The following is a 24,388-nucleotide window of genomic DNA, read 5'->3' as shown; positions in this document are numbered from 1 at the left end:
TATATCTGTAAATATATTGTATTATAAAGTTTTTCTGAGACATTATAGCTTTATTCATACTAAATGTCCTGATAAAGGGTGATTTAAACGTTTTTTTGTTTGTTTTTTTCATGCAGACCGCGAAGGCAGCGTCCGACTGCTCCTGGGGGAACAGCGTCACCATCGCGATGCGACGTTTACATGGATAAATCACCAGCGTTCAACTCCGTCCCGTCTCACATGCTGAGCTCCCAAACGATCCTGGATTATGCCTGAGACCGACCGCTAGCCGCGGCTGTCTTTGTGGGGTTCTACAGAAGAACTCCGTAGCTGTTTACTAAGACATCCAGCTCCACACAATTTCACGATGGAAATGGTCTTTCCGGCGGGCAAAATGTCCCCCATTTCGGTGACTTTGGCGCTGCTCGCCGTCGTCTCCTACACTTCTCCGGGTAAGATTATAAGCTTTGTGTACAGGCCGCACCGTTAGCTAATGGTAACTCCTATATGGCCGTTGTCTAGCTTACCTGCTAACCACTAACATGGACTCATCCAGTCTTTACAGGTTTTATTTTATAGCGCCTACTCTACAATGACTTAATAGGATATATTTTTAATGTTTGTGACAATCATCATAATGAAAAGTTTCAATCTGACATCTGACATCAGATTGTCTCTTCTAGTGAGATAACCTTATATAACTGCACAATAATACCGTTGAAAATGCCAATTACATTTAGCTGCTCGTTTTTGCATTATGTTATTTTGAAATTATAGTAACACGTTAATTGACTTGGTGGCAATTAACTTTGGGAGACAAATGCAAAGCTAAAATGCTCACATTGTTGGAGTGATTTTTTATATGCGTATGGACACTATAAAAATGCATATATCAGTTGAAGAAAAACAAAAAAACATTTGATTAAATATTTAATCAAAAATATTTAATCTGCTTTACCTCTTGATGATAATAATCTGTTGTTTTTGTTTTTTGCTTTTAGTTTCATTAAATGCATAAAAAAACTCCCACTTTTTTATTGTTGAATTCTACCAATAAATTTGTTTTTGGTTTATTTTTTTATTTGGTAGTTGTTTTAGATAGCCTAATGATCTTGTCTTGTTAAAAGACAGTCATTTCTCTCTACTGTTCCCTCATGCTTGCTCAGGTGTACACATTTTTTCCAGGAAAATGACTTGATACAACTGATTGTGTGACCATTTGCTGGGAATATTTTACCTATTGCCATTAAGTTTAACTACATTATAATATATTGAGGATAACATTGGAGAGTATTTTTGGAGGGATTCAAAGCTACCACGATGTCAAATAACCATAGGCTATGTGCTTTTTCCCCTGTAATGAATTAATAAAGTTTTTATAGATGTGTTTGCATAGTTTGTAGTTTTAGAAAGCAAATTAAAAGTTCAAATCAAAGCTCAGTTATCGGCCGTTTAAAAGGCCTGATTGGTGCATTTCTAGCCTCCAACTACAGCTTTCAGCTGCACCGCTTGTAAACAACCTCAAAACAGAATATTTCTCCCTTTGTATTGGCAGTATTTGCTGCAGATTTTAGTGCTTTAATTAAGTTTTATGCCTATAATGTATGAAACAAGCATACAATATGTTTATAGGCTACATGTTGCAGATCAGCCACAGTATTTTTACTTTATTAAAATTGTGTGTCAAAGTGGATAGATTTTTTTGTTGTTGCTGTTGTTGTTGAGGCGAGAAGCTAAAGGTCATCGTCCAAATTTAGTCTCACCAGGTTGAAGAAACAAGTTAATGAGTGTCTCAACTTCTGATCCTTACAGCTGTTAGCTAAAACAACTCCTGACTTCATTTCGTCAATATAACATTATTTTTAAGATTGGAGATGCTTTACATTACATTCCTGTTCTCTCCAAGAGTTACAGGAGTGACATGAAAGTAAATATATAAAGCACTGAGGATCTACGACTGCTGCGGCATGCTGGGATTGAATTGTGCCTTAAATTTTGTTTGAGAGGTGTCTGGTCTTTAAAAGGTCTACAGGATCAATTTTAATTCCCTGTTAATGTGTAACTTGATAATTAATGCATAATAAATTAATTTCAACTGCCACATAAAGTTTGTTTTATTTAATCATACATTCATTTAATACTCAATACTTAGATATTTTTGTCCCCATGGAAAATGCCAAAAGCTCAATCCTTATTTATTCATTTATTTATTTTGAACATGATAGAAGTATAAAATCACTCACATGAACAAGGAATGCAAAATACACATGTTTTTGTACTACACTAATATCCTTTCTGGTCTTTAAATTATATTACTTTGCTATCTTGTCTGACCAAACTTAATTCAGCTATTTTTTATGGGAGAACAATTTGGAAAGGACAACTTTCAATTGATTGTATTATTTTTAAACAGTTTCGTTTGCTGCGTTCTAGATAACTTAAGTTACTTAAGCCTGAATCAGATTTCAGACCCTTCCAAAGGAAAGTGTTGAATAATGCACTGCAGCTCCTGCTAATAAAAGCAAGAGAGACACATCAGCTGTTGTTTAAAACATTTATTTCTTTTGGTTTTGGAGGCAGAACAAAATGAATTCTGTAAAATGCACATGGACGATCCCCCGCTGTGATTGGAACAAACCGCGTGTTGTGTCATTTCGCCTCATGCCTCGCTGTTGCTGTCGTTTCGCAGTCAGTGGGAACGAGGACTGTCTGTGGTATGTGGATAAAAATGGCACCTGGCACAATGGCTTCGACTGTCCTCTCCTCTCATCCTGCTGTGGCAACTGCCACCGGCGTTACTGCTGCATGGATCCCTTCAAGATGATCACAGAGCGGGAACAGAAACGCTGCATGCTGTTCCAGTTCAGGTAGGGACGCCTGCTGCAGCAGGGTTGTAATTTAATTACTTATTAATAATTTAGTCAACACTGTGGTCTATTTGTTGATGTTCCAGGAACTTTTTTTAACTTTTGTAATTCTCTTTAAGGAAGCAGGTATTTATTTTGTTTAGATATTTTCACAAAAATGACCTTGCCTGAAAGATGAACCATTTTTTTCTTGTGTTTGCAGAAAATAAACAGCACCTGCAAAGCAATAACAGTTGTGATACTAATAAATATGATTCCAGTAACTCTAAAACCCTATCTGTATTTAGACAAATGACATAAAACAGCTGCAGCGTATTTTCTTCAGCTCAGTGGTGTCTAAAGTTTACTTGAAACATTTTACAAGTAAAATTGTCTTGAAAGAGACAAATTTAGGCAGAAAACAACTCCAATAACAAGACTTGTGCATTCATATTAATTTAGCAGTAAATCAAACCACAAACATCAAGCAACCTTTACTCAGACCTGATTTGGGTCATGAAATCAGAACACAGTTCAGTAAAACATGTGTAGTTTGTTTTTGAGAAGATAAAAATAAAAAACGGTTACAAGAAATTTTATTTTTGATATATATAGTTTTATATTATTTTAGTAGCCCAAAGGTGCACAGCAAAACATTTGGAAATTAATTCATATGATTAATATCTTTTGAAGGGCAAATCTTTTACACGGATTTCATAATCCATTTTATTTGTGGTTTTGCCCTCACCCCCCTATTTTTAGTTGTTTTTGGTTATGTTTTGTTTTTGGATATTTAAAATGTCTTCCACAAGGTACAACTTATGACAATTTAATATTGTCATAAGTTGTACAGTGTTTTGTTATTGTACAAAATTACAGTTTGTTGGTGGTTGAGAGGGTGAACTTGCATTATAAAGCCTCTATCAATGCATTACTTGAAAATTATCTCAAAACAACAATATTATCATTTATCGCAATAACTTCTGGGACAGTTTATCATACAGTAAAAGGCCTTTTTGTACTTTCACTACTAAAGTCCCATGTGAGGGACTGTGGTAACGCTGGATTGATCCGCTGTGTACCTGAGTGGCTGCAGCACAGCAGCTTTCCTGTTCACTTCTGGAACCGTTCCATCACAACCTGCAGTTTTCACCCTGCTGGGAATCAGATCAGTGAGCGTCGGAGGCTGAGATGAAATTCGGGGCAGTTTACGTCGTTTACTGAGCCTTAAAGTCGGGGGCAGTTGTGTGACGGCTGTGTGTGTGAATGAAGGCGCCTGTCATCTCTTCTTTAATCTACTCAGACAGGCAGCAGATCAGGAACATCATGAGGACGGTGTGATCAAAGTGAGAAGTGGAGCACTTTGAAACTTAAGCTCCCTGCTGTTTTTCCTCCTTTCTCCTCAGTCCCAGCACTTTAATCGGCATCGCGTCGTCCATTCTGCTGTTCGTGGCCATCATTGCCACCATGGTTTGCTGCTTCATGTGCTCCTGCTGTTACCTCTACCAAAGGAGGCAGCAGAGAGGCAGGACACCATATGATGGTAAGACCTTAAATATTTACCTCCATGTGAGAAAATTTTATTTAATAACTGTGGTTTTTTTGTTTTGTTTTTTTTTTCCATTTTTGCCCCCCAGCCCAACACATCCCCATGGCCAGCTACCCTGTGGAGCCGATGCACGACGCGTTTGGAAAACCTCTTGGGCCTTCAGAGTATCCACGTGCAGGCTATCCTATGGCGCCTCAGTATCATGGCATGCCTGTTCATTACCCAATGATGCATCCAGGACCTTATCCATCACAATCAATAGATCCGGCATACAGCCAAGGTAAAACGCATTCGAACATTTCTGTCCACAACTTTTAAGTTCTTTTAAATCAAAGGCTTTTAAATTTTGTGTAATTAATGATGCTCAAAAATGTGAGCAAAACAGGAGCATCGGATTCTGTGGGAATATTCTTAAGAATGTAAATCAGTAACTCTGAGATGTTCAACATACTCAAATCTAACTTGTCCAGTGAAGAGAAGGGTTGATTATTCAAAAGGACAGTAAGTTGAGTCTTCTTCAGCCAGTAACAACCCACGCAACAAACTGTGGTTGCCATTGCAGCCTGGTAACATTTGGTGTGATGCGTTCACTGATGAGAAAAATAAATAAAAAAATTTTTTTTGCGTGCTTGACAGCCGGGTCGCTGGTCAATGCCTAGCAAGTTGAAAATGGGTTAAATTTGTGACATTTTCACAGAGCGTCTTAAAGCCTTTTGCAAAAGCAATGAAAAATTAAAATGAGTTCAGTAATTTCCATTCTGATGTTTAACATGTTTTGAATAGCAATTTTGTTTACAGAGACATCATAATTTTGTGTTTTTTTAAATTTCTGTTTTATTTATTATTTTTACTTGTTTAATTTTGAATATTTAAAATATCCTCCATTACCAGTGTTAAGTGTTTCTCATAAAATTAAAGTTTATAAATATTTGAGAGGGCTAATAATATGCCATTATCAATATATTACTTGAAAATGGTCTTGGAACAATATTATTGTTTATTGCTAGAATCACTGGGACAATTTATCGTCCAGCAAAATGTATTATGACATCCCTAAACATCTTTTTTCCAAAACTCAGCCTTATTGACAAAGCCCTCAACATAAAGTCACTATAATTGTTAATTTAGCAGCAATGTCGGATTCACAAATTAAAAAGTTTGTGTTCGAAAATTTTATGTAATTGTTTTCATCTTAAAAAATTGTCTGTTTGATGGTTCAGATTCTAACCTGCTAGTGTTCAGGTTTGTCTTCCTTACATGGCGACATTTCACCGTTTTACTGAGACTGATCTGTCACCCTGTCATTCTTCCCGACTCAAGTCCTTTTCCTTTAACGCTTTTCTTCAAAGACTAAAAACAACTAAAGCTGTCGACCAAGTGCTGTGTTGTTTTTGTTTTTTACTCATATGATTTTCTTATTTTTTCAGCCCCGCCACCTTACTCTCCACCTCAGTATCCTGGACACTGATGAGCTCATCTTCACACAAAAACACAGCTGAGAGAAATGACTGTTTGGAAAGGAGAAGGCAGTCTAACGCACCCGTTAAAATAAACCTACAGCTCAACAGGGAGTGGTTTCAATGCGGAGGAGGAAAGGAGGCACTTTAATCTTTACTTTGTTTACTGTTTGTTTGCAGCGTCGTCCTATGTTTCCAAAGTAGTAATGTAAGTCGTATTCAGTTCCGCAATCTGAATTCAGATTTCCTTTTGCCGATTATTTTTTTTCCATGTCATAAAATTAACGGAGAATCTGTCGAGACATTTTGAGTTTTGCCCTAAGTGTCACTAGAAGACAGTTCTCCCTGGCTTACAGAAAACCAAAGTTGAAGAACATGACCTGTGATGCACTCTTTTAAGTGTCAAAGGGAAAAAATGTGTAACTTTTCTCATGTTTGTTAAATTTAAAGAAACTGCTGTGATTCTGTTTAACAAGTATTTTATCCAGATCCTGAAGTTTAGCATCTTTCCATTTGTGTTTATGTTTCACTGCATCTGGGGCTGAGGTAAAAAAAAAAAAAAAAAAAGGCAAATGAGATGCATGTATTGATGATAAATTTTATTTGAAAAAAAAAAAAAAACTTTCTTTCACCTGTTAGTTCAAACTCAGCTTCATCTGTTTTGATATACGAGTCGTGCAAATACTTCTGGACATGTTGTAAGTGATGCCATCTTGGCATCATTGTGCTTCCTCAGTTAGGATTAGCTCTCCTCCTCAGCTGTTTTTTATGGTTTAAAATAAACTTTAATATTAGACACACTGCCAGGCAGGAAAACTGCAAATGTTGCATTTTTATTTTCTGTAATTTATGTAGTTGCGGGCATTCTACTGTTTCAATTTTAACAGTCTACACTTAACATTAATAACACATGAAGAAGAAAAAGAGAGAATATTAATTGCATATTTTGTAAAACTGTCCCTTGGTTTAATATTGTAACAAGTTGTTTTAAAACAGTGTAGTGTTATTGTAACAGAGGACTTTTTTGTTGAGTGTTTGTCATTATTGAGGTTACCTCTTACTGTGAATGACTCCGTTCCATCTGGACTCGGCTACAGAGCCAAAATAAAGTTCTTCCAAGTAGAGATGCATTGATCAGGCTTTTTCTGCGCGGAACTGTGCTCTACTTTTCTTTGAGGTCTAAGCTGCTGATTTCAAATTTGATTGTGTTTCTCTTGTATTGTAAGGACAAGAACACATAATTTAAAAATAGATGTACTGAAGGTTTCTTGAAAGAATTAGAACTTTAGAATTCATTATAGAATTAAGGAGGTGAGATTATGTCCATCCATGCATCAAGCACGGATGGACTTTAGTGTTTTTTGTTTGTTTTTTTTAGCTCAAAGTAAGTGCATCAAAATGTATGCATTTGGAGACCACCACCTCCAATCAGAGTCCATTAAAGGAAATCTGATTGACTGATTGGTGCATTTATACTTGAAAGGGTTATCTTGGTATTTTTGAAAATCCTATTTATCTGCTTGTAACATTTATTTCTTTCCTAGTTCAAATTAGAAGATTTATTTAAAAACTCTTAGTAATAGCAATACCCAGAAATTACCTGAGTGAAAGTAAAATTTAAGAAGTTTAGGAAATTATCTAAAAAATATATGCAATGCAAAAGTTGTATTAATGGGTTTTAAACACAAAAACTGGCTTTTTTGCTTTGTACTCCGTTATTTTATTGTGTAGTGATGAATTCTACAAAACTGAAAATAGGATAAAGGATAACTGCTGCTAAGTATTCTGGGATATACAGTAACACATGACAATTTAATTTCTATCACACAGCAGAGACATAATTGAGACACAGATACAGTTACTGCAGCTGTTAGGCAGAATTATGACAAGCTGAGAGGTAAACAGGCCAATGACATTGACTCACCTCTTGCAAATACATGTTAATTAAATCAGCAGCAAAGGATATGCAATACTTTGAGTTAATAACTACGTTTTCCCACCTAAAATTATATGACTTCTCACGTCTGGATTTAACAAAAGATCTTCTAAAATGCCAAGCTGTTCATTAGTTATGTTCAGATTTTTTACGTTAAGCTTCCCGTTGCCCCTGCAGATGACTCCCTGGCTGTATTTAGTTAGATTTGTAGTAAATGCATTTAGAAAACACAGCTGATCAAATTAGATGACCGTCTGAGATTTATTCTGTATCTTATCTCAGTGTTGATCTTCTCTGTGAACTAGAGAAAACCCAGCACTACTCTTTTTAGTGTAAATTACCAACTTCTGTGTCCAACTGTACAGATTTGTTGAAACTTGAGAACACTGGGATTTTCTCTGTTCCTTTCATAAGTGGTTTAATAAAATTCTTGCTCAATAATGTTAATGTTTGTTTTTGCTTCTAAACCAACTCCATGAGTGTGTTTTAATGAAACTGATTTGTAGATGGAGAAATGACATGTCTATGGCATTTGTCTCTTGCCGTATGGACAGTATGACACTGTAACATAAATGAAATGAAAATAAATTATTTCTATTAATAAAAACTTTAACTTTGGATTGTAAAACATGACAGTGTGTTGTGGACTTTTTATTCTTAGGATTTTGTTTGCTGAACTTGCTTTTATGAGACCTGAAAACGGGATTATTGTGTACTGGCACACGATTGGCCAGTAGGTGTCCATGTTGCCCTGCAGTCACACAAGATGTGTCAATTCTGAGCAAATAACTCCCATAAATACACACCTGCTTTAAATCTCAGGAGCCCCTAATTTTGAATAAAATTTTAATCGTTTTAATGCCAATTTATGGACATACGTCCCTGAAAAGCACATGCTCAGTTTAACTACAAGAGTTTGAAAAAAATCATTAGATAGTAGAAAACAATGTTTTATTAGAATCTTTGAGCTGCTTTAAAATTCACAATTACAAATTGCTTGCTTGGAACCCATTGTCATTGCAAATACACAGTTTCTCGGAGATATGTAAAAACATCCTCAAAAAGCTGGTAGAAAATACAAATCAGTAAAAACAATCAGTCGATCATATGAGTTGGATTTATCTTCCAGCTGGATTTAAGCTAAAGTCTTATCATTAGACTAAGCTGTAGATTCTATCCATACGCATCCAGTATCAGTTTTAGACAAATGGCCCAAATGAAACTATGAAATTAATGTTAAAATCAACTTAAATAAACAGTGACTGGTCTCCTGTGTAAACAGAAACTGTGTAATAGGAAGTCCTAGAGTCGGCTCTGTAAACTCCAGCCCATCCCATTACCTTTAAAGGAGAGTGTACCCTGAACTAAATATGGACATGCACTTTAACTGGATTTCGAAGAATGTCCCAGTCTCACAGTCTGCTTTGATGATGGGAGCCTCTTGCAGTCTATCACTGGTACCCCTCACTGCAGCACTGTGAGTGCAGGATTGATGCCTTTGCTGGCTTTTTGGTGATCAGGATCCAGCAGGACACATTGGACTATTGTAGAAGAGCACCATCCTGACCAAAGAGTACAAGGTTTACCCTCTGGTGCATTAAGTTATTCTGGAAAACTCCAGGCCAGAGATGTCCAGGCGAAAGGTGAGGGGACTGACCTGCACAGGTCGGCAGGTCAGTGAGGACCCAGATCTGGACAACCTGCTCTCCACTCTCTCCCCTGAGGAGATGGAGGAGCTGGACAAGGACCTGATGAGTGTTCCAGACATCAGACCAGAAGACGGGAAGATCATCGCCACCCAGGGGGAAAGCCACCCAGCTCTGAGCAATAACGTCCAGGACTCGACGAAACGAAGCGACCCCAGAGGGAGGCTTGGTCAGAGAGAGCAGTCATTTGAGGTAGGAGGGAAGTGAAAACTTTCAAATTATCCAATGTGAATTTAAATTTCAAGGTAGATTGGTTTAATTTAGGCAATGTTTACAGTAAGATGGAGTTCCAACGGTCACTAATCTTGAGACAGCTGGGGCTTGTGTGTCCTGAGTCCATCAACTCAAAAATAGTGATCTCCCCAAGGTGACCTGTGTGCCAGGAAAAACTGTTTCCTCCTCTGAGGCTCGTTTGCATCCACACTGCGCTCCTTTATCATAGCCATGACCAGAAGAGCAGACCCTGAGAAAGTTCTTTTCCTGACAGCCACAAATGTTTTTGACAGCTACAGAAGGTTGAAGAGCAGCATTTCTGTCAGTCTGTGTATTTAGAGAAGAAGCTCTCCAGTCTGTGACACTGTGGAGCTTCTTAATCCCAGCCTGATGGAATTCCTCGCTTGATTGCTCCTACGCTCGCTGCCTTTTAAGGACACGTCTGCCAGGGCCGCGACCGCACGCAGCAAAGCAGTTGGAGGCTCACAAATCAAGCACTTAGCAAGCTACTGGCTTCAAACATGTTCCTGCACTGTACAAAATTGCTTCCCTGTTCTTTTGCTGAGTTGAAACACATCCCCCTGGGTTTGAAGGAGTGTGTGGATGGAGAGCAGCTTTAAAAGAGACCCACAACTGACCATCTTGCAAAGTGTGTGCACTGAGTGGGAAATAGTGCCTGACAAATATATACTCCATGAACCTTTTTGCATTTTGTTGCATTTCAACCAAATACTTCACAGTTTTTATTGGGATTGTATGTGAAGAGTCAACACAAGGTGGTGCATAGTTGTGACATACCACTGGTTTTATGTTTATGGTCATTGAAAGGAGGAAACCCAGTTTCAAATCTTCAGTTTCTTCCATTTTTCTTGTGTATTTATCATCATCATCCATTGTCCCAACAACTCTTACCTGATTCTCTGACCCAGTTCAGAAAAGTGATGCTGCCACCACCATGCTTCAATATGCAGGGTTAGGTTACCTCCAAATTAGTGGTGCACCATTATATCAGCCTTGATTTCTTTCGTCTTGGGAGATCTGTGATTGGCAAATACTTACATGTGAAGCCTGTCTTATCCACCGTTCTTATCCTCCTTGGCAAAGGTCTAAAAATCAACCACTGTCCTCTTTGTCTCTCCCTTGAGAGAGGGTTGACAGACAAACCCACCAACCAGGTCATGTCTGTACATTTGCAGTTAACAATAGTCACCTCACTGCTACCAATTCAGCGACTTTCTTGCTGCATTTAGCAACATTTCAAAATTAGCATCAGCCAAAATCGGAATCGGCAGGTATGGGCTTTTAATAGATTGGTGATCGGCCAGACAGCTGCAATCAGTGCATTCTTACTCCACATATATTGTTTTGCATCAAGGTACTTTATGTGAGGAGTCGAGAAATTGGAAGAGCAGGTGAAACAGAGCATTTCCTTCCAAATGTATGCTATGTTCCCCACCTGACTTGTAGACTGTCCTGTATTGGTTGTACTGTAGGTTCCAAGTTCTTTATATTTTTTTAGATAAAATAATAAAATGTCCAATGCTTGAGCTATTGTTTCTCCATACTCTGATACCCCTAAGCTAATTCCACTTCAATCTTAAGACATTACCTAATTGGTAAATGGTGCCAATTTGTGTCAGATAATTGTATAAATTCATGTGTTCTCTGAAGGTCTCAAAGATTTCTTGAAGAACTCTAATTAACAAACATCATCATTAAGAATAAAGGACACATCTGTCTAGAAAAGTTGTGAAATGCAAAAGAAAAATGGGCAAAAACTGTAAAGTTACAAAGATATCAACATCCGCTTAAACTGACGCTCAGGAAAGGCGTGTAATGATCTGAGAAGTCAACAGCAGTAACTGACGGCAGAGGTACACAGCTCAAGTTTGGACAACTATTCTATTAATAATAATATTTTACTTTATGTGACAAAGTTACTGTTTGAGGAAGTCTTAAGAAATCCTGTTTGCATTTACCCAGACCTCAAAGGTAAATATAAAAAATCAGAAGAGGTCCATCTGGATTAGACTGTAATTTAACTTTCTGCCGCACTGTGTGTGGAGAAAAACTGACAAGATACATCAACCTGAACACACCGTCACCATGGTGACAAAAGGTGGCGGTAGCATTATGTTATGAGTGTTCTTTCCTTCAGCAAGGAAGATGTTAGGAGCTAAATACAAGACTGTTCTACAAGAAAACCTGATACGTTCTTCAAAAAGTATTGGCTCAATGCGTATGCATGCTACTTGTTCCAGACTTTTATTTGTTTAAAAAACACTTCACTTTGTGTCGGTTCATTGCATAAAATCCAGTTAAAATACATTGAAGTTTGTAGTAGCATTATGACAACTTAATTTAAAGTTTTTAAAGGTCAAAAACTTTAAATTAATTTACTGGGGACTGCAAATGCAACCTCAAACTCTAAATCAGTGACATATTGTGCAATTACTTCCTTTGCACTCACTGTTCATCCTTCTGCAGGGAGAACCAAAGAAAGAGAGCCGGAAGCAGGAATACCTGAGGAAGATGGGCCTCAGCCAGGAAGGCGACGATGATACGAAAGTAGGAGTACGAAGACGGTCTAGTGTGACGACTGACAGAGATGCCAAGATGGAGGACAGAAACAGCAAAGAATGTGAAAGTGTGAAGGAAGAGCGAAGCTGGCGTTCGAGTAGATACAGCAGGAAGGTTGAAAGTGATGCAAAGGAGGATCTGAATGAGAAAGAGAAATGTGAGGATTACAGATCAAAAGACAGGAGGGAAAACAGAGAAAGCACAGGAAGCAAGACAAAGGAGATGATCTCCAAATTACAGGAAAAAAAAGATGAGAACAAAGAGAAGGAAAAGAGAGAGGACTGCAGGAAAAGAGATGATAGTAAAACCAAAGATATCATCTCAAGGCTGCGTGAAAAGAGCGAGAAGGATGTGGGAAAGGAAAGGGAACGAAAATCCGAGAACATCCGGACACAGGGGCTTGTCTCGAAAATGGTTGAGAAACAGGCCAAAGTACCTGAGATCCAATCCCAAGAGACTAAACAAGCAGAAGGTAAAAACAAGCCTGAAGCCAACAAGCTAGCCGACAAATCTGAGGAGCAGTTGACACAGAACAAGGCAGAAATCAGAACAGACAGGGAAGAGCTGGTTAACCACAGTGACCATGTGAAAGAGAAAGACAGAAAGATCAGCACTGATATGAAAGCCGAGGAGAAAAGGGAAAACGATGACACTAAAGAAAGACTTATCAATGCAGAGGAAAAACCAAAACTTGGAAACTGTGTGGCCAAAAACAGCCCAAGCAGCAAGACCAAGCGGGAGGAAGAGGAAGATGAAGACTCGAGCATGTTCGATGAGCTGATGGAGCAAGTCCGTAGCAACGACCCCTCCCTCACCGAACTCAACGTCAACAACTCAGAGGTCATCAAGGCAAAAACACTCATCGAGTTTGCACAGGGCTTGCACAGCAACACCCACGTGAAGACGTTTGCGTTGGCCAACTGTCGAGCAGACGACCACGTGGCTTACGCCATCGCCGCCATGCTGCGTAGCAACAAGACCATCACCAGCATTAACCTGGACTCCAACCATCTCACCGGCAAGGGCATCCTATCTCTGATCCAGTCACTGCACTACAACGCCACGCTGACGGAGCTTCGATTTCAGAACCAGCGCCACATATGCGGCGGGAAGACTGAGATGGAGATGATCAAGATCCTGAAGGACAACACCACACTGCTCAAACTGGGCTACCACTTTGAGTTGGCAGGGCCGAGGATGACCACCACCAACATCCTGAGCCGCAACATGGACAGACAGAGACAGAGGCGCCTGCAGGAGCAGAAGCAGGCTCAGGCCAACGGTGAGAAAAAAGGGACCCTCGAGGTACCCAAAACAGGAGGTGGAGGGTCTTTGAAGAGTTCGCCAAAGTCTTCCCCAAAACCCTCTCCAATTCCTTCGCCCATGCCTTCCCCTAAGCTGACTCTCAAAAAACGAGCTGGAGGTTCTGCTCCTCCACCTCCTCCTCCTCCTCCAGGTGGTGGACCGCCTCCTCCTCCACCTCCCATGATGGATGGAGACCGCTCCTCTGGTGGCAAGAACTCAAGGGACCAACTGCTAGCCTCGATCAGAGGAACCAACATCAAGCAGCTAAAGAAGGTAGGAGCAGTGTGACGTATTTATAGACAGATCATCTCATTCAGATAGACTCACATCTTATTCTCCCCACAGGTGCCAGTACCAAAATGGCTGCAGTAACACTTCTTGATGTAAAATTCAGAGAACAAAAAGAAAGGGAGAACACACATCTCATCACAGGAGATAAAAGTCCTTGATGAAGAACAGTGCATCAGGAAGGAGGGGGAAATGTGAGCTTTTTGCCCTCTTTGAGATTTCTCCCCCCAAACACTGGACCAAATGGACTCTGTGGAGAACAAGTGATGCAAGTCTCTACAGACAGTGCCATGAAATGTTGCCTTTTCAGTTCATATTGATGCTTTTTTTTGCACTATATAATATGAAGCTGATCATATAACATGTTGGTGTGTGCAGTGGATATCACAGGTTTACACAGCCTTATTGAAATTGTACCTTTTTGTAGAAAAATAAGAAAACAATGAAAAATCATTTCAAATTGTTTTCCACTTTTATTGTGACATAACCTTTACAAATAAAATGAAATCAAACTTTGGACAGAATATGGATCACGTTTATAGATGTCTACAAAATACTAAATAAGTACAAACTAAACAAAAACAATACATAAACAACTTTTTTTATTTATTTTGCTAAATACAATTCAAGAAATGATAAATTGAGAGCAAATCGAAACAAAATAATTTTTGAGTTGGAGTTGACAAATTACAATACAAACATTTCAAGAGGGAATCTAAAACTAAAATATTGATCTTATCATGTTACCGAGCCAATACTTACACCGACTTGGTATCGATATTATCAATATTTTGCATCAAGCTGTCCACCTCCATTGCAACATTTTAATGATCTACCAGATTGTCCACAGCCCTCTTGAGGTGAGCTTGCAGAATTTTCCGGAGAAATTGATCTCTAGAAATTGAGGCCCATTTTATTAGCCTCATAGCATAATTGCTTAAGACATATTTTGGCAAAACTGCAATATCTGCGTAATGTTGATCTCCTCACACTGATATGTCACCATGCTGTGAGGCTATAATTTATCAGACCTTAAAACATTTTCTCTTAAAGTTTCGGGGACTCCAGATAGTCCCATAAGACCACATGGCTTTTTTGAGGAAAATGCTGTCATTTAGCGAATGTACTCCCTAACACAGATATATGGTAACATGTCACATTAAAGGTAGTAAATATTTTGAACTGATTCATTATGGTCTCTTTTTTAAAAATAAATCCAGTGTATTTGAAGAAGGCTCTGTAAACCTCTATTTGATCCACTGTATATGAGTTAAGTTGAGTGAGGTGGGAGCATGGGATGAGTTTAGTTTCAAATAACTATAAATGTATTGCTTAAACAAAAGTTTATCACTGATGTACTGAACATTAATTTGACCCCTTATTTATTAGTGGAGGCCCCACAGCTGTAGGTGTGTTCAACTGGGTGGAAATATCAGGGAATTAACAAACACAGAACCAAACTTTAGCAAATCTGAGTACCGAAACAAAACCGAACAAAACAAGATCATGAACACCGTTTTATTTTTGGTGTCATGTCTTTTTTTAAACATCTCAGACAGTCCAGAGAAATCCTGAAACATAATGAGGGATTTTTACAATGGAAATAATTGCATATTGCCATTTATCAGACAGAGTGAATGGTCCTATAGTATCTGATATATTTTACAGAGAATCATTCTAGCCTGGCTGTTTTGTTATCTGACTAAACTTTCTTTTAATACTGCTTCATGTCTTAACCTTTTACTGGTTTAAATTTTAATCTAAATATCAGCCTGAGCAGAACTTGACACTATGTGGCGAGCTAAAATCAGAGCTATCTGAAGATAAACACACGCGTTTCTTTACATATGTGTCTTTGACAGAGCCTGTATGCCTTTATTAAAAGATCCTGGTATGTTTGTGAGTGTAAAATTATGTCTGCCTGATGTATGAAATAAATATGAATGAATTTTGTGTTAAGTGTTTGATACATTTGAGCTGTTTTTTAGTCTGCATGAATCCACATATTGCAAAACCTTGGATTTATATTTTGTCACATCACAACAAGAACAGACTTTGATGCTACATAAAATTAGGAGACAGAGCAACTCATAGTGCTAGATTCATAAGTCAAATGACTTTTTTCATAAAGGAAAATATAAAAAGCATGCCATTTCTTTATATCCAAATATCTAAGTGAATATGTTTGAGAGTCCAATGTATCTTTGTGGAAGTGGAGACTAATGTTTGAACATGTTCTAAGTTGGATGTGTTGGAAAAATAGTTGAATATCACATTTTAAATCTTCCTACACATTCTCAATTGGATTTGGGTCTGGACTTAGACCATTCTAAAACATGTTTATCTCAGCCATTCCAATGTAACTGGCTTTATGAGCTACTGTTGCTATTCTGAAGTCATATGAATCCTCTGAAACTTTTTCTTCCAGGATTGACCAGTATTTAGCTCCAACCATGTTCTCATCAACTCTGTATGATGGCCACCTTGTTCCACATATTCGTTGTTTGGAGACCAGTGAGGTTTTTTCCACAAGTGTGAAATGGAGAGCTACAGCCTTGAGGGTGATAGCATCAATGTTATTGCTCTGTGCTTGAAATGACTTCACAACTCTTTAAATTTACTGCATTGTTTTAAAAGCTGGTAGCAGAACAAAATCAATCTTTTTCCCCCTTCTTTATATAAAGCAAACACATAGTCTGCAGTATTGGTCTTTAAACATATTTACAACGTGTCTGTAACACTCTTCATATCATCTGTAAATTGCCAAACACTAATGCATGACATTTGCTCCTTATCTTGCTGATTGTACCTGTCATATAAACAGCATGAATTATTTTCCATCTAAATTGTCTGAAATGGTGACCGTCATCCAGAGGGCTTGGAGGAGCAGAGGGGAACAGCAGCAACAACAGCTCAGTTTATCTCTCCAAACCCTGCCTCAGCCTCTGTATCCATGAATTGACCGTATTTGGTCATCTCTCAATGAGGGCTCGCTCCTTAGAACCATTCCTTTCCCCCTTTCTAATAGTGGGCAGCAGGCCAGCTGTGTGTCTGGGCTGTGGCTGCTCCTCTGACCAGCAACGCTCATATCGGATGGAGGAAAAAAGGGGAAGGAATGAAAATGTTGAGCTTACTGACTCATAGCCAGCAGAGGGGGTTCCAGAAAATATAGTCATTTAAAAGGGGTGGAAAAAATGTAGCTATAACCACAATGTTACATAGATGTAACTAATTGAGGTTCGACTTTGCAAGTCACATTTATGCTTTGTAAAACACTTGAAAATTGATATGAACAATAAGCAAATAGCTGATTATGTGTAAAAACATGCATCGTGCTTATCTAACTGACCTTCTACACTGCTAAAATGAGTTTAAAAAAATAGGAAATGCATGAAAGCATTGATGATATGCCTGCTGGATCAAATAGAGTAGCTTTTCAAACTGATACAGTGAGAATAGATCTGGTTAACATTAAGTTGTTGAACCTTCTCACCTCTGCAGTGCTTTTTTAATGTTTGAATTACTTTCAGCAGTATAAATCCTGATAATAGACATGATTGCCAAGGTAAGCAGATGCCAGAATTTAATTATGCTTATATTATGGACTGACCAATGAAAACCAGTTTAAATACAAATCTTTTAAAGTGATGAATATTTTTGTTCACATTCTTTCAATTGAAATCTCACCTATAAATCATTCAGATGCAAAGTAAAGATATAACAAAGATTCTACTTTAAAACAGCTCTTGAGTCACTGTCTTACTTGTAATCTGCAATAAAAACACATTGTGTGTGAATTTCTTTAAAAATCTTATATAGAAAAGGCTCCAACAGTTTTTACAAATGGAGAATAATAGTCACTAATTTCAGAGATATGCTATTTGGTGAAAAAATAGCATATATCTGATGAGTCCCTGTTTCCATTAAATACTGTTTTATGTTTTTTTTGCTGAAAAATATCACAATCTACAACTCTTTGAAGATACTGAGATAATATGAGGTATATGATACGAATTTCCCTTTGGAATAAATAAATTATTTTTGAATTGAATTAACTATATTTCATTAATCTGTATTACTGAGATACACTTTCTGAAATTAGTAACAAAAAATATTAACTTGCACAATTTTCCATTTTTCTGAGTTGTAAACTGCAGAGTAAACCTGACTATATACACATTTACTCGATAGAGGGCAGTATTCAATTTCAAAGTTGGTTTGCGATTACCCAATCAAAATAGAAAAAAGACGAAGGAGAACTTACGTCAGGGGGGAACATCGAAAGAACAAAATGGAGGAGTATGCTAGAGAACCATGGTGAGTTTTAAAACAACAAAAACACTGTTTTAGTAACGTCAGCTAAAAAAAACACGGTAGTTGCTTAAATTTGAATAGGGATCTTGTTCGGTGTCTATTGTTGTCGACAATGTTACCGTCTGTAGGATATTTGAAACATCTAATCAGCATCGGTAAGCTGGCTAACATTAGCTGTAATGCTAACACCCCATAGCAAATGAATAGGATGAGTGCGCTAACATCAGGTTTCATGGCTAGAATCACGTTGTTAGTGACCTTGTCGGCTTTTTCGCCCACATGTCACTGTAAAACATTTAGTGACTAAAGAGTAACAGAATGTGAACAAGAAACTGCACATCGTCGGCTTTTTCTTGTTACCGCTAATATAAAAGTTGCTGTTGGGGGTAATATTTCAGTTATTGTTGATTGAGCTGTTAGACCGGTTAGCTAGCCATCTCCATGCTAACTATCCACGATTACGACACAATGTAACAGGTTTATTTTTCGGTGTATGCTTGACTTGAATGTACATGTAAAGGGAGGTTTAAATCCGGATTTGGCGTCGTAGAGTTTTTAGATCACCTTTATGTAGAGAAATGTAATCATAGTTGTGACAAAAACTACTTATCAAAGCATGTCCGATGAGTTAAAGGTTTATTTTCTTAAGCTTTTAAAATGGAAACGATCGTTTTGAATTTTATACTTATTTTTCCTCTATGGTTACAGTTTATAGCTACTAGTTTAGAATTAAAAAGCTTAACGTCACATTAAATGTTCGCGTTAGATTGACTCGAACATTTAAGGTGATAGAAGTCCCCTTAGCTTATATCACCTTAAGGAGATATTGGCATTTCTAATCAGCTGCCTGTGTTATTTATTGCGAATCAATAATTATTTTAAATTCTACTGGTAAAATAAAATGCTCCAATCAAACAATAGCACAGAGATTTTTAAAAAATTTGTATTTACTTTTCTCTTGTTCTTTAAACAAAATCATTAAGGGCATCGCCTACAGGGCTCTAAATAGTTAGGCTCCTGATTATATGTCATCTTTTAAATGAACCTTTGGCTGCTTGTAGCCTCTGGGCTTTGTGGCTTAGGATTCTTTATGAATAAACATTCTTTACTTAAATAGGACATGATAATTTAAGAGAGGTTTATCTGTAATATCTACAGTGTTCTTTTTTAATTTGAGGGAGGTTTGATAAGTATTTTTAAATTATTTAAATATAACAAAATACATATATGCTATAAAGAAAAAAATAATACAGAATGAATCTTCCCTAAGTTGACCATTCTGTTCTCTGTGGATTGAAATTAAATCAAACTAGTGTTTGTGAAGCAATTTTGAAGGAATTTTGCTTAAGATTGTTTTAGAAAGAGGAAGAGCAAAAATTTGACTCAAGCTTTTTGCACATTATTGCCCTGTTGTTATTGTTAAATAATTGCATTTAACAATAAAATTGCTGTAGCGTAATTTCCTATAGTTGTGCAGCAGTCGGTGTTGTCTGTATTTAGCCACTGTTATTGTAGTCATCTTGGATGTTATGCCTGGAAACCTTGAAATCAGAAATGTAAGAATTATTGTAGGCTGCTCATGTAAATGGTTTAATTTTCATGCATTTTAATTTGATAGAATGGTGAGATTATGCTGTTGATATTTTTAATCATATTCCCCAGAGTGTCTTTATGTAACTGACACACAAACAGCATCTCAGATATTTTTTAAATGTGACTTCAGACTCAAGATATTTTATATTTGTTATATTACTTACTTTCTTTCCTTCTTTCAGCCCCTGGAGAATTGTGGACGACTGTGGTGGAGCTTTCACCATGGGAGCCATTGGAGGAGGAATATTTCAGGCAGTGAAAGGTTTCAGAAATGCACCTTCGGTGAGTTACCAAGCCACAGTATGTTACAGACTTTTTCTTAATCACACACTTTCAAAAAGCCAGCACTGGCATTAAACACACTGGCCTTGTGGCTCTGAGACTTGTTCAAGGATACTATGATTTATGAATGGGGCCTTGGTCTGTGTTTATTTGAATTGAAACATGGTCATTCCACTTATAAAGTTCTGTTTTTCCATCTTTTAGTTTTTACCAATATGAGCTGAGAATCGGTTTCCACTAATCAATGCTATTGGTGCTCTTGTTTGCAGGGGATGAGCCACAGAATGAGGGGGAGCTTAACTTCCATCAAGACCCGAGCTCCACAACTAGGAGGTAAGAATAAATACCCCAAAACAAGTTGTTCTTTTACAAACATTGTCTGCAATCTAGTTCCCTTTTTATCACTAACACATTTACAGTTCAGCTTTTCTTAACTGACCTCATTGTCCTGTGGTCTAAAGTACTTTAAGGTTTTGCTTTTTGCTGCAATCAGTTGCAATCATGTAAACAGTCAGTCAATGCCTTCAGTTTTCTCTCTATTCTTTTGTGTGTCTGTGTTTTTCAGGTAGCTTTGCAGTGTGGGGAGGCCTCTTCTCCATGATTGACTGTGGTTTAGTAAAAGTGCGAGGCAAAGAGGATCCCTGGAATTCAATAACAAGTGGGGCCATGACGGGTGCGATCCTCGCTGCCAGAAGTGAGTACATTAAGCGGACGTTTTAAAAATGTCAGATTTTTTTATTTTGCTTTTAATTTTATATTTAATTATTATTTTTTTCATTCTGAACTACAAGTTTCTTGTGTTAAAGCTGTTTCTTGTGCCCACAGATGGACCAGTAGCCATGGTGGGCTCAGCAGCGATGGGCGGTATTCTGCTGGCTTTGATAGAAGGTGCTGGAATCTTACTTACAAGGTTTGCTTCTGCACAGTTCCCAACTGGTGAGTAAATTGTTAAAAGTGCTTTTTTCATTAGCTCTCCAACATTGTTTAACATTGTGTGTAAAATCAAGTTTTAGATGTGAAAATACCTGAATATAAGCGTCTGTATTCTAACTAAAATGCCCTTCTGAAAGATTATTTTGATTATCTGATTATTTTGATGTGAACTTTAGAATCACTTCAGCTTGCTTGAGCTAAATATGAAGGATGTTGTTTGATTTGGCAAAGGAAAAAATGTTGACTGTAAGCCAGCTTTACTTCTGGTTGCTCATCACCTGACGTGTATGTTTACTTTACTGTAACAGAGTTAGTAACGTCCCTTCCTGCTGATAGGGCTCAAACAAAACAATCTCTCGTCTCTAGGCAAATGGAAACAGATGTTATTAACAACAGGTTTATTATTAGAATTATGTTCAATGTTCTAATTTAATCCAGGGACATAAAATGCCGGCCAACCAAATATTTGATTTATTTGGTGGGGGTTAAAACATTGATAACACTGTAGGAGTTGACAAACCCAAAAAACTAAGGTTGAATTATTCCAGCAATAGTGTAAGGTTATGACAGTATTAGAAATTGGAGGGGAGACAAAACATGAGTTAACTTCTTTGACAAATTTTCACAAAGAACTTTTGAAAAAGATATGGTTATTGTTGATAGTGACACATACTATCACTGTGTATTTAAAAATAACATTTTCTGTCTGAATAAATTTTCAAAAAGAAGAATTACAGTTCTGGATTAAAGAAAGTGATTTTTTTTGTTAGTAAAAGGGTTTGTAAGTTTAGAATTTTGATTTTACAACCTCTTTTTTTATACCAACTTTAAAAATGAAATAAAGCAACTGTGTCATTAGACAAATATTGATTATAGCTGTAGCATGTTTCCAAACTTGATGAGTATTATTTCACAGTAATGATATATACATATATTTCAAATAACAGCAGTTTTGAAAATGGGAAATTAAATATACTTTATCAATCAGAATTTGAAAAAGAAATTTAGGCTAAAATAGGTTAATCCCTTTTTCTTTTTTTAATTTCCAATATCCAGAGTACAGAGTGAAACAATCATGTGATAGTGCGATGCGAACGGTTTTGACATGCAGTGTGCTCAAACGTCTGATGTTTGTTGTTTCAAACTTCCGATCGGCTTCCACATTGCTCTCATATTTATGTTTGTTTTTCCTCCTCAGGACCCCAGTTTGCCGAGGAACCTTCTTCTGCTCCCATTCCCACCTCTCCCTTTGGGGACTACAGACAATATCAGTGAGAGGGCCGCACTCCCCTCTTTTATCCACTAGATTTTTTAAAATTCCTTGCTGAAGATAAAAAGAAGAGATGAAGGTGCAGACTGTCATCTTATTTTTCTGTTAAAAACTATACCCACTGTCATGACCTCATGATCTGTTACGGGGAGCGAAGGACAGAACTCATCTTCATTTTTTTTCTTTTATGAGATGTACAGATCTGCCTTTTGCCATTCTCAGCCTTTTCACATGCATCTGTGTTGCTCGGAACAGCTTTGGGGTGAAAGCTGTTTATTTGTGACAATGAGATGCACTTTCTGCTTTGGTGTGACATACATATCCTTACAGACGAGCTGTGATGGTGTTGAATCTCAGAAAAACACGTCACACATGAAACATAATGACATTTCTAAAACGTAAAAGAAGTTTGGCTTGTATTCATTTATGTCAGTTTTTTTTTTTTGCCTTTTATGTCATATGCTTGAGTTGGCCAGCAACTCTGTGCTGGCCTTCCTCTTTTATTCGGTAAAATAAGGAAACTTCTTTCAGAAACAGATCCATTTCTGAAGTAGTTTGTTTTTGGGTGAATTATTTGTTTTAGATTGTAAAGAGTTATATCAAATTGTTCTGTTTTCTGTGATAGTACTTTTTCCATTCAACACAGTGCGAGAAATACTGCTAAGGGTAAAGAATGGCACCGGCAGTTCATTTCAAGAGAGCAACTCAAGCAAGGGATTGATGTGTAATGTATTAAATCTGTATAACAGATTGTACAATGGTACAATAAAGATATTAATTGTTAAATGTTTGCTGTACCATTCAGTTTTGGGTCAAGATTCAGTTGTAACATGTTAATATTTTGGCCTGCTGCCTTGGCAGGTTTCAGTTTATCCACTAGAGGGAACTCTTCTAAAAGCACCAAGACCAAAATTTCTCTTTTTCCCAACTGGGCAGCTTTCTCGTTAAAGTTGTACAAGTGACACATGAGGGAGCACTTCACCTGCATTTTTGCGTGGTTGTAGTCCTGCATTTTGCATGTGAAGGACATTTCGAAAAGCGGATGTTAAAGGATGTTGGTTAGTCTCTGAATCATCAAAAGCAGAAAAACCTATTGTGAATTTGTTGTGCAAATTTTTACTTGTAGAAGATGTATTTTTGTCATGAGAAGATAAACTGGCTCATGATTAAAGGAAGGACGTCCATTAAGCATTGAAAACCACAACGTGTTTGATGGTATTTAAAAAATATCTAGAATCAAGAAATTTTGAATCAAAATATCTTCTAAATTAGTTTTTGAAATATAAATGGGCATTAATTTTGCCTAACAGCATTGCAAAGAGTACAAGTACAGTGCCAAGCAAAAATACAAATATAGCTTGAACTTCTTGATATTTTGTCATTTTAAATCCATTAATTTTGATGTATCGTAAAAGATAGACTAACATAAACTATGTGTTTCAGTGAAGTGGAAGCAAAATTATACACTAAAGTGTGCATGACACACTTCCCAGAATATTATTTATAAAAACTGAAAAATGTGTCATTCTCCCTTCTTTTTATAAGTATGTGTCTGTTGGTCTATCAGGGGAAAAAAAATCACAGCAAACTACATTGAGGTTTGTGGTTATAATTTGAGAAAATGTAAGCAGTTTTAGGGCTATAAATATTTTCAAAACACACTGTCTGTTTAGAAAAAGTAAATGTTTACCGTAAAGAAAAGACCTGAGACTGCTGATACTTGCTGTATTTCAACTGGATAACCAAACATCATTTCACACTAGTTCTGAAAAATGTGTATTGGTATTTCCCACGACTAAAAATAAAACAAATAATGTGATGTCAATATATTTTAAGGACATAGCTTCTGCAAAAAAAAAGAAAAAGAAATCCTGCTTAGCTAAAAGTGCATATGCATAAGAGAGGATTTAGCTTCATTAAATGTAATTGACACCATTTTACCATTGGATTTTTTTTTTAGACTTTCTTCTTTTATGTTTTTTTGTTTCATTGATTGAAACCTCAGCGAGTTTAAACAGATTTTTACGCAGATCCCTTCCAAAACCAGTTTGGTGTATATTTCGGACCATTGTCAAGTGGGAACACCCAACAGGGTTAAAATTTCCACCTGCTTTGGATAATTCACCAGCATCACTGG

At 37.2% G+C, this 24,388-nt stretch overlaps 3 protein-coding genes across 3 annotated transcripts; all 3 read left to right on the top strand.

The window, feature by feature from the left end:
* The first annotated feature begins 126 nt into the window (after positions 1-126).
* On the top strand, positions 127-8,400 carry shisa4 (shisa family member 4). Its single transcript, XM_028001809.1, has 5 exons — positions 127-431; positions 2,669-2,846; positions 4,232-4,368; positions 4,463-4,654; positions 5,802-8,400. Exons 1-5 carry the CDS (start codon positions 347-349, stop codon positions 5,840-5,842), a joined length of 633 nt encoding a protein of 210 aa, XP_027857610.1. The 5' UTR covers positions 127-346; the 3' UTR covers positions 5,843-8,400.
* Positions 8,401-8,743: 343 nt separating this feature from the next.
* On the top strand, positions 8,744-15,818 carry lmod1b (leiomodin 1b (smooth muscle)). The gene is made up of 3 exons (XM_028001726.1): positions 8,744-9,665; positions 12,174-13,844; positions 13,917-15,818. The coding sequence occupies exons 1-3, from the start codon at positions 9,396-9,398 to the stop codon at positions 13,941-13,943; spliced, it is 1,968 nt and encodes a 655-aa protein (XP_027857527.1). The 5' UTR covers positions 8,744-9,395; the 3' UTR covers positions 13,944-15,818.
* Positions 15,819-18,059: 2,241 nt separating this feature from the next.
* Positions 18,060-23,037, top strand: timm17a (translocase of inner mitochondrial membrane 17 homolog A (yeast)). The gene is made up of 6 exons (XM_028003888.1): positions 18,060-18,176; positions 19,949-20,048; positions 20,318-20,381; positions 20,614-20,742; positions 20,874-20,984; positions 22,180-23,037. The coding sequence occupies exons 1-6, from the start codon at positions 18,151-18,153 to the stop codon at positions 22,254-22,256; spliced, it is 507 nt and encodes a 168-aa protein (XP_027859689.1). The 5' UTR covers positions 18,060-18,150; the 3' UTR covers positions 22,257-23,037.
* The last annotated feature ends 1,351 nt before the right edge of the window (positions 23,038-24,388 follow it).

Source organism: Xiphophorus couchianus, chromosome 20, assembly GCF_001444195.1.
Source record: "Xiphophorus couchianus chromosome 20, X_couchianus-1.0, whole genome shotgun sequence".
Classification (NCBI taxonomy): domain Eukaryota; kingdom Metazoa; phylum Chordata; class Actinopteri; order Cyprinodontiformes; family Poeciliidae; genus Xiphophorus; species Xiphophorus couchianus.
Note: the sequence above shows the minus strand (reverse complement) of the source record. Positions and strands in the feature narration are given on the sequence as shown.

Excerpts from the sequence above, each read along its gene's own strand:
- timm17a (XM_028003888.1), top strand. The coding sequence starts at position 18,151 with ATGGAGGAGTATGCTAGAGAACCATG. Across the intron at positions 20,382-20,613 it reads CCGAGCTCCACAACTAGGAG|GTAGCTTTGCAGTGTGGGGA; the intron begins GTAAGAATAAAT and ends TGTGTTTTTCAG. Across the intron at positions 20,985-22,179 it reads TTCTGCACAGTTCCCAACTG|GACCCCAGTTTGCCGAGGAA; the intron begins GTGAGTAAATTG and ends TTTCCTCCTCAG.
- shisa4 (XM_028001809.1), top strand. The coding sequence starts at position 347 with ATGGAAATGGTCTTTCCGGCGGGCAAAATGTCCCCCATTTCGGTGACT. Across the intron at positions 432-2,668 it reads CGTCTCCTACACTTCTCCGG|TCAGTGGGAACGAGGACTGT; the intron begins GTAAGATTATAA and ends GTCGTTTCGCAG. Across the intron at positions 2,847-4,231 it reads TGCATGCTGTTCCAGTTCAG|TCCCAGCACTTTAATCGGCA; the intron begins GTAGGGACGCCT and ends CTTTCTCCTCAG.
- lmod1b (XM_028001726.1), top strand. The coding sequence starts at position 9,396 with ATGTCCAGGCGAAAGGTGAGGGGACTGACCTGCACAGGTCGGCAGGTC. Across the intron at positions 9,666-12,173 it reads AGAGAGAGCAGTCATTTGAG|GGAGAACCAAAGAAAGAGAG; the intron begins GTAGGAGGGAAG and ends ATCCTTCTGCAG. Across the intron at positions 13,845-13,916 it reads ACATCAAGCAGCTAAAGAAG|GTGCCAGTACCAAAATGGCT; the intron begins GTAGGAGCAGTG and ends TTCTCCCCACAG.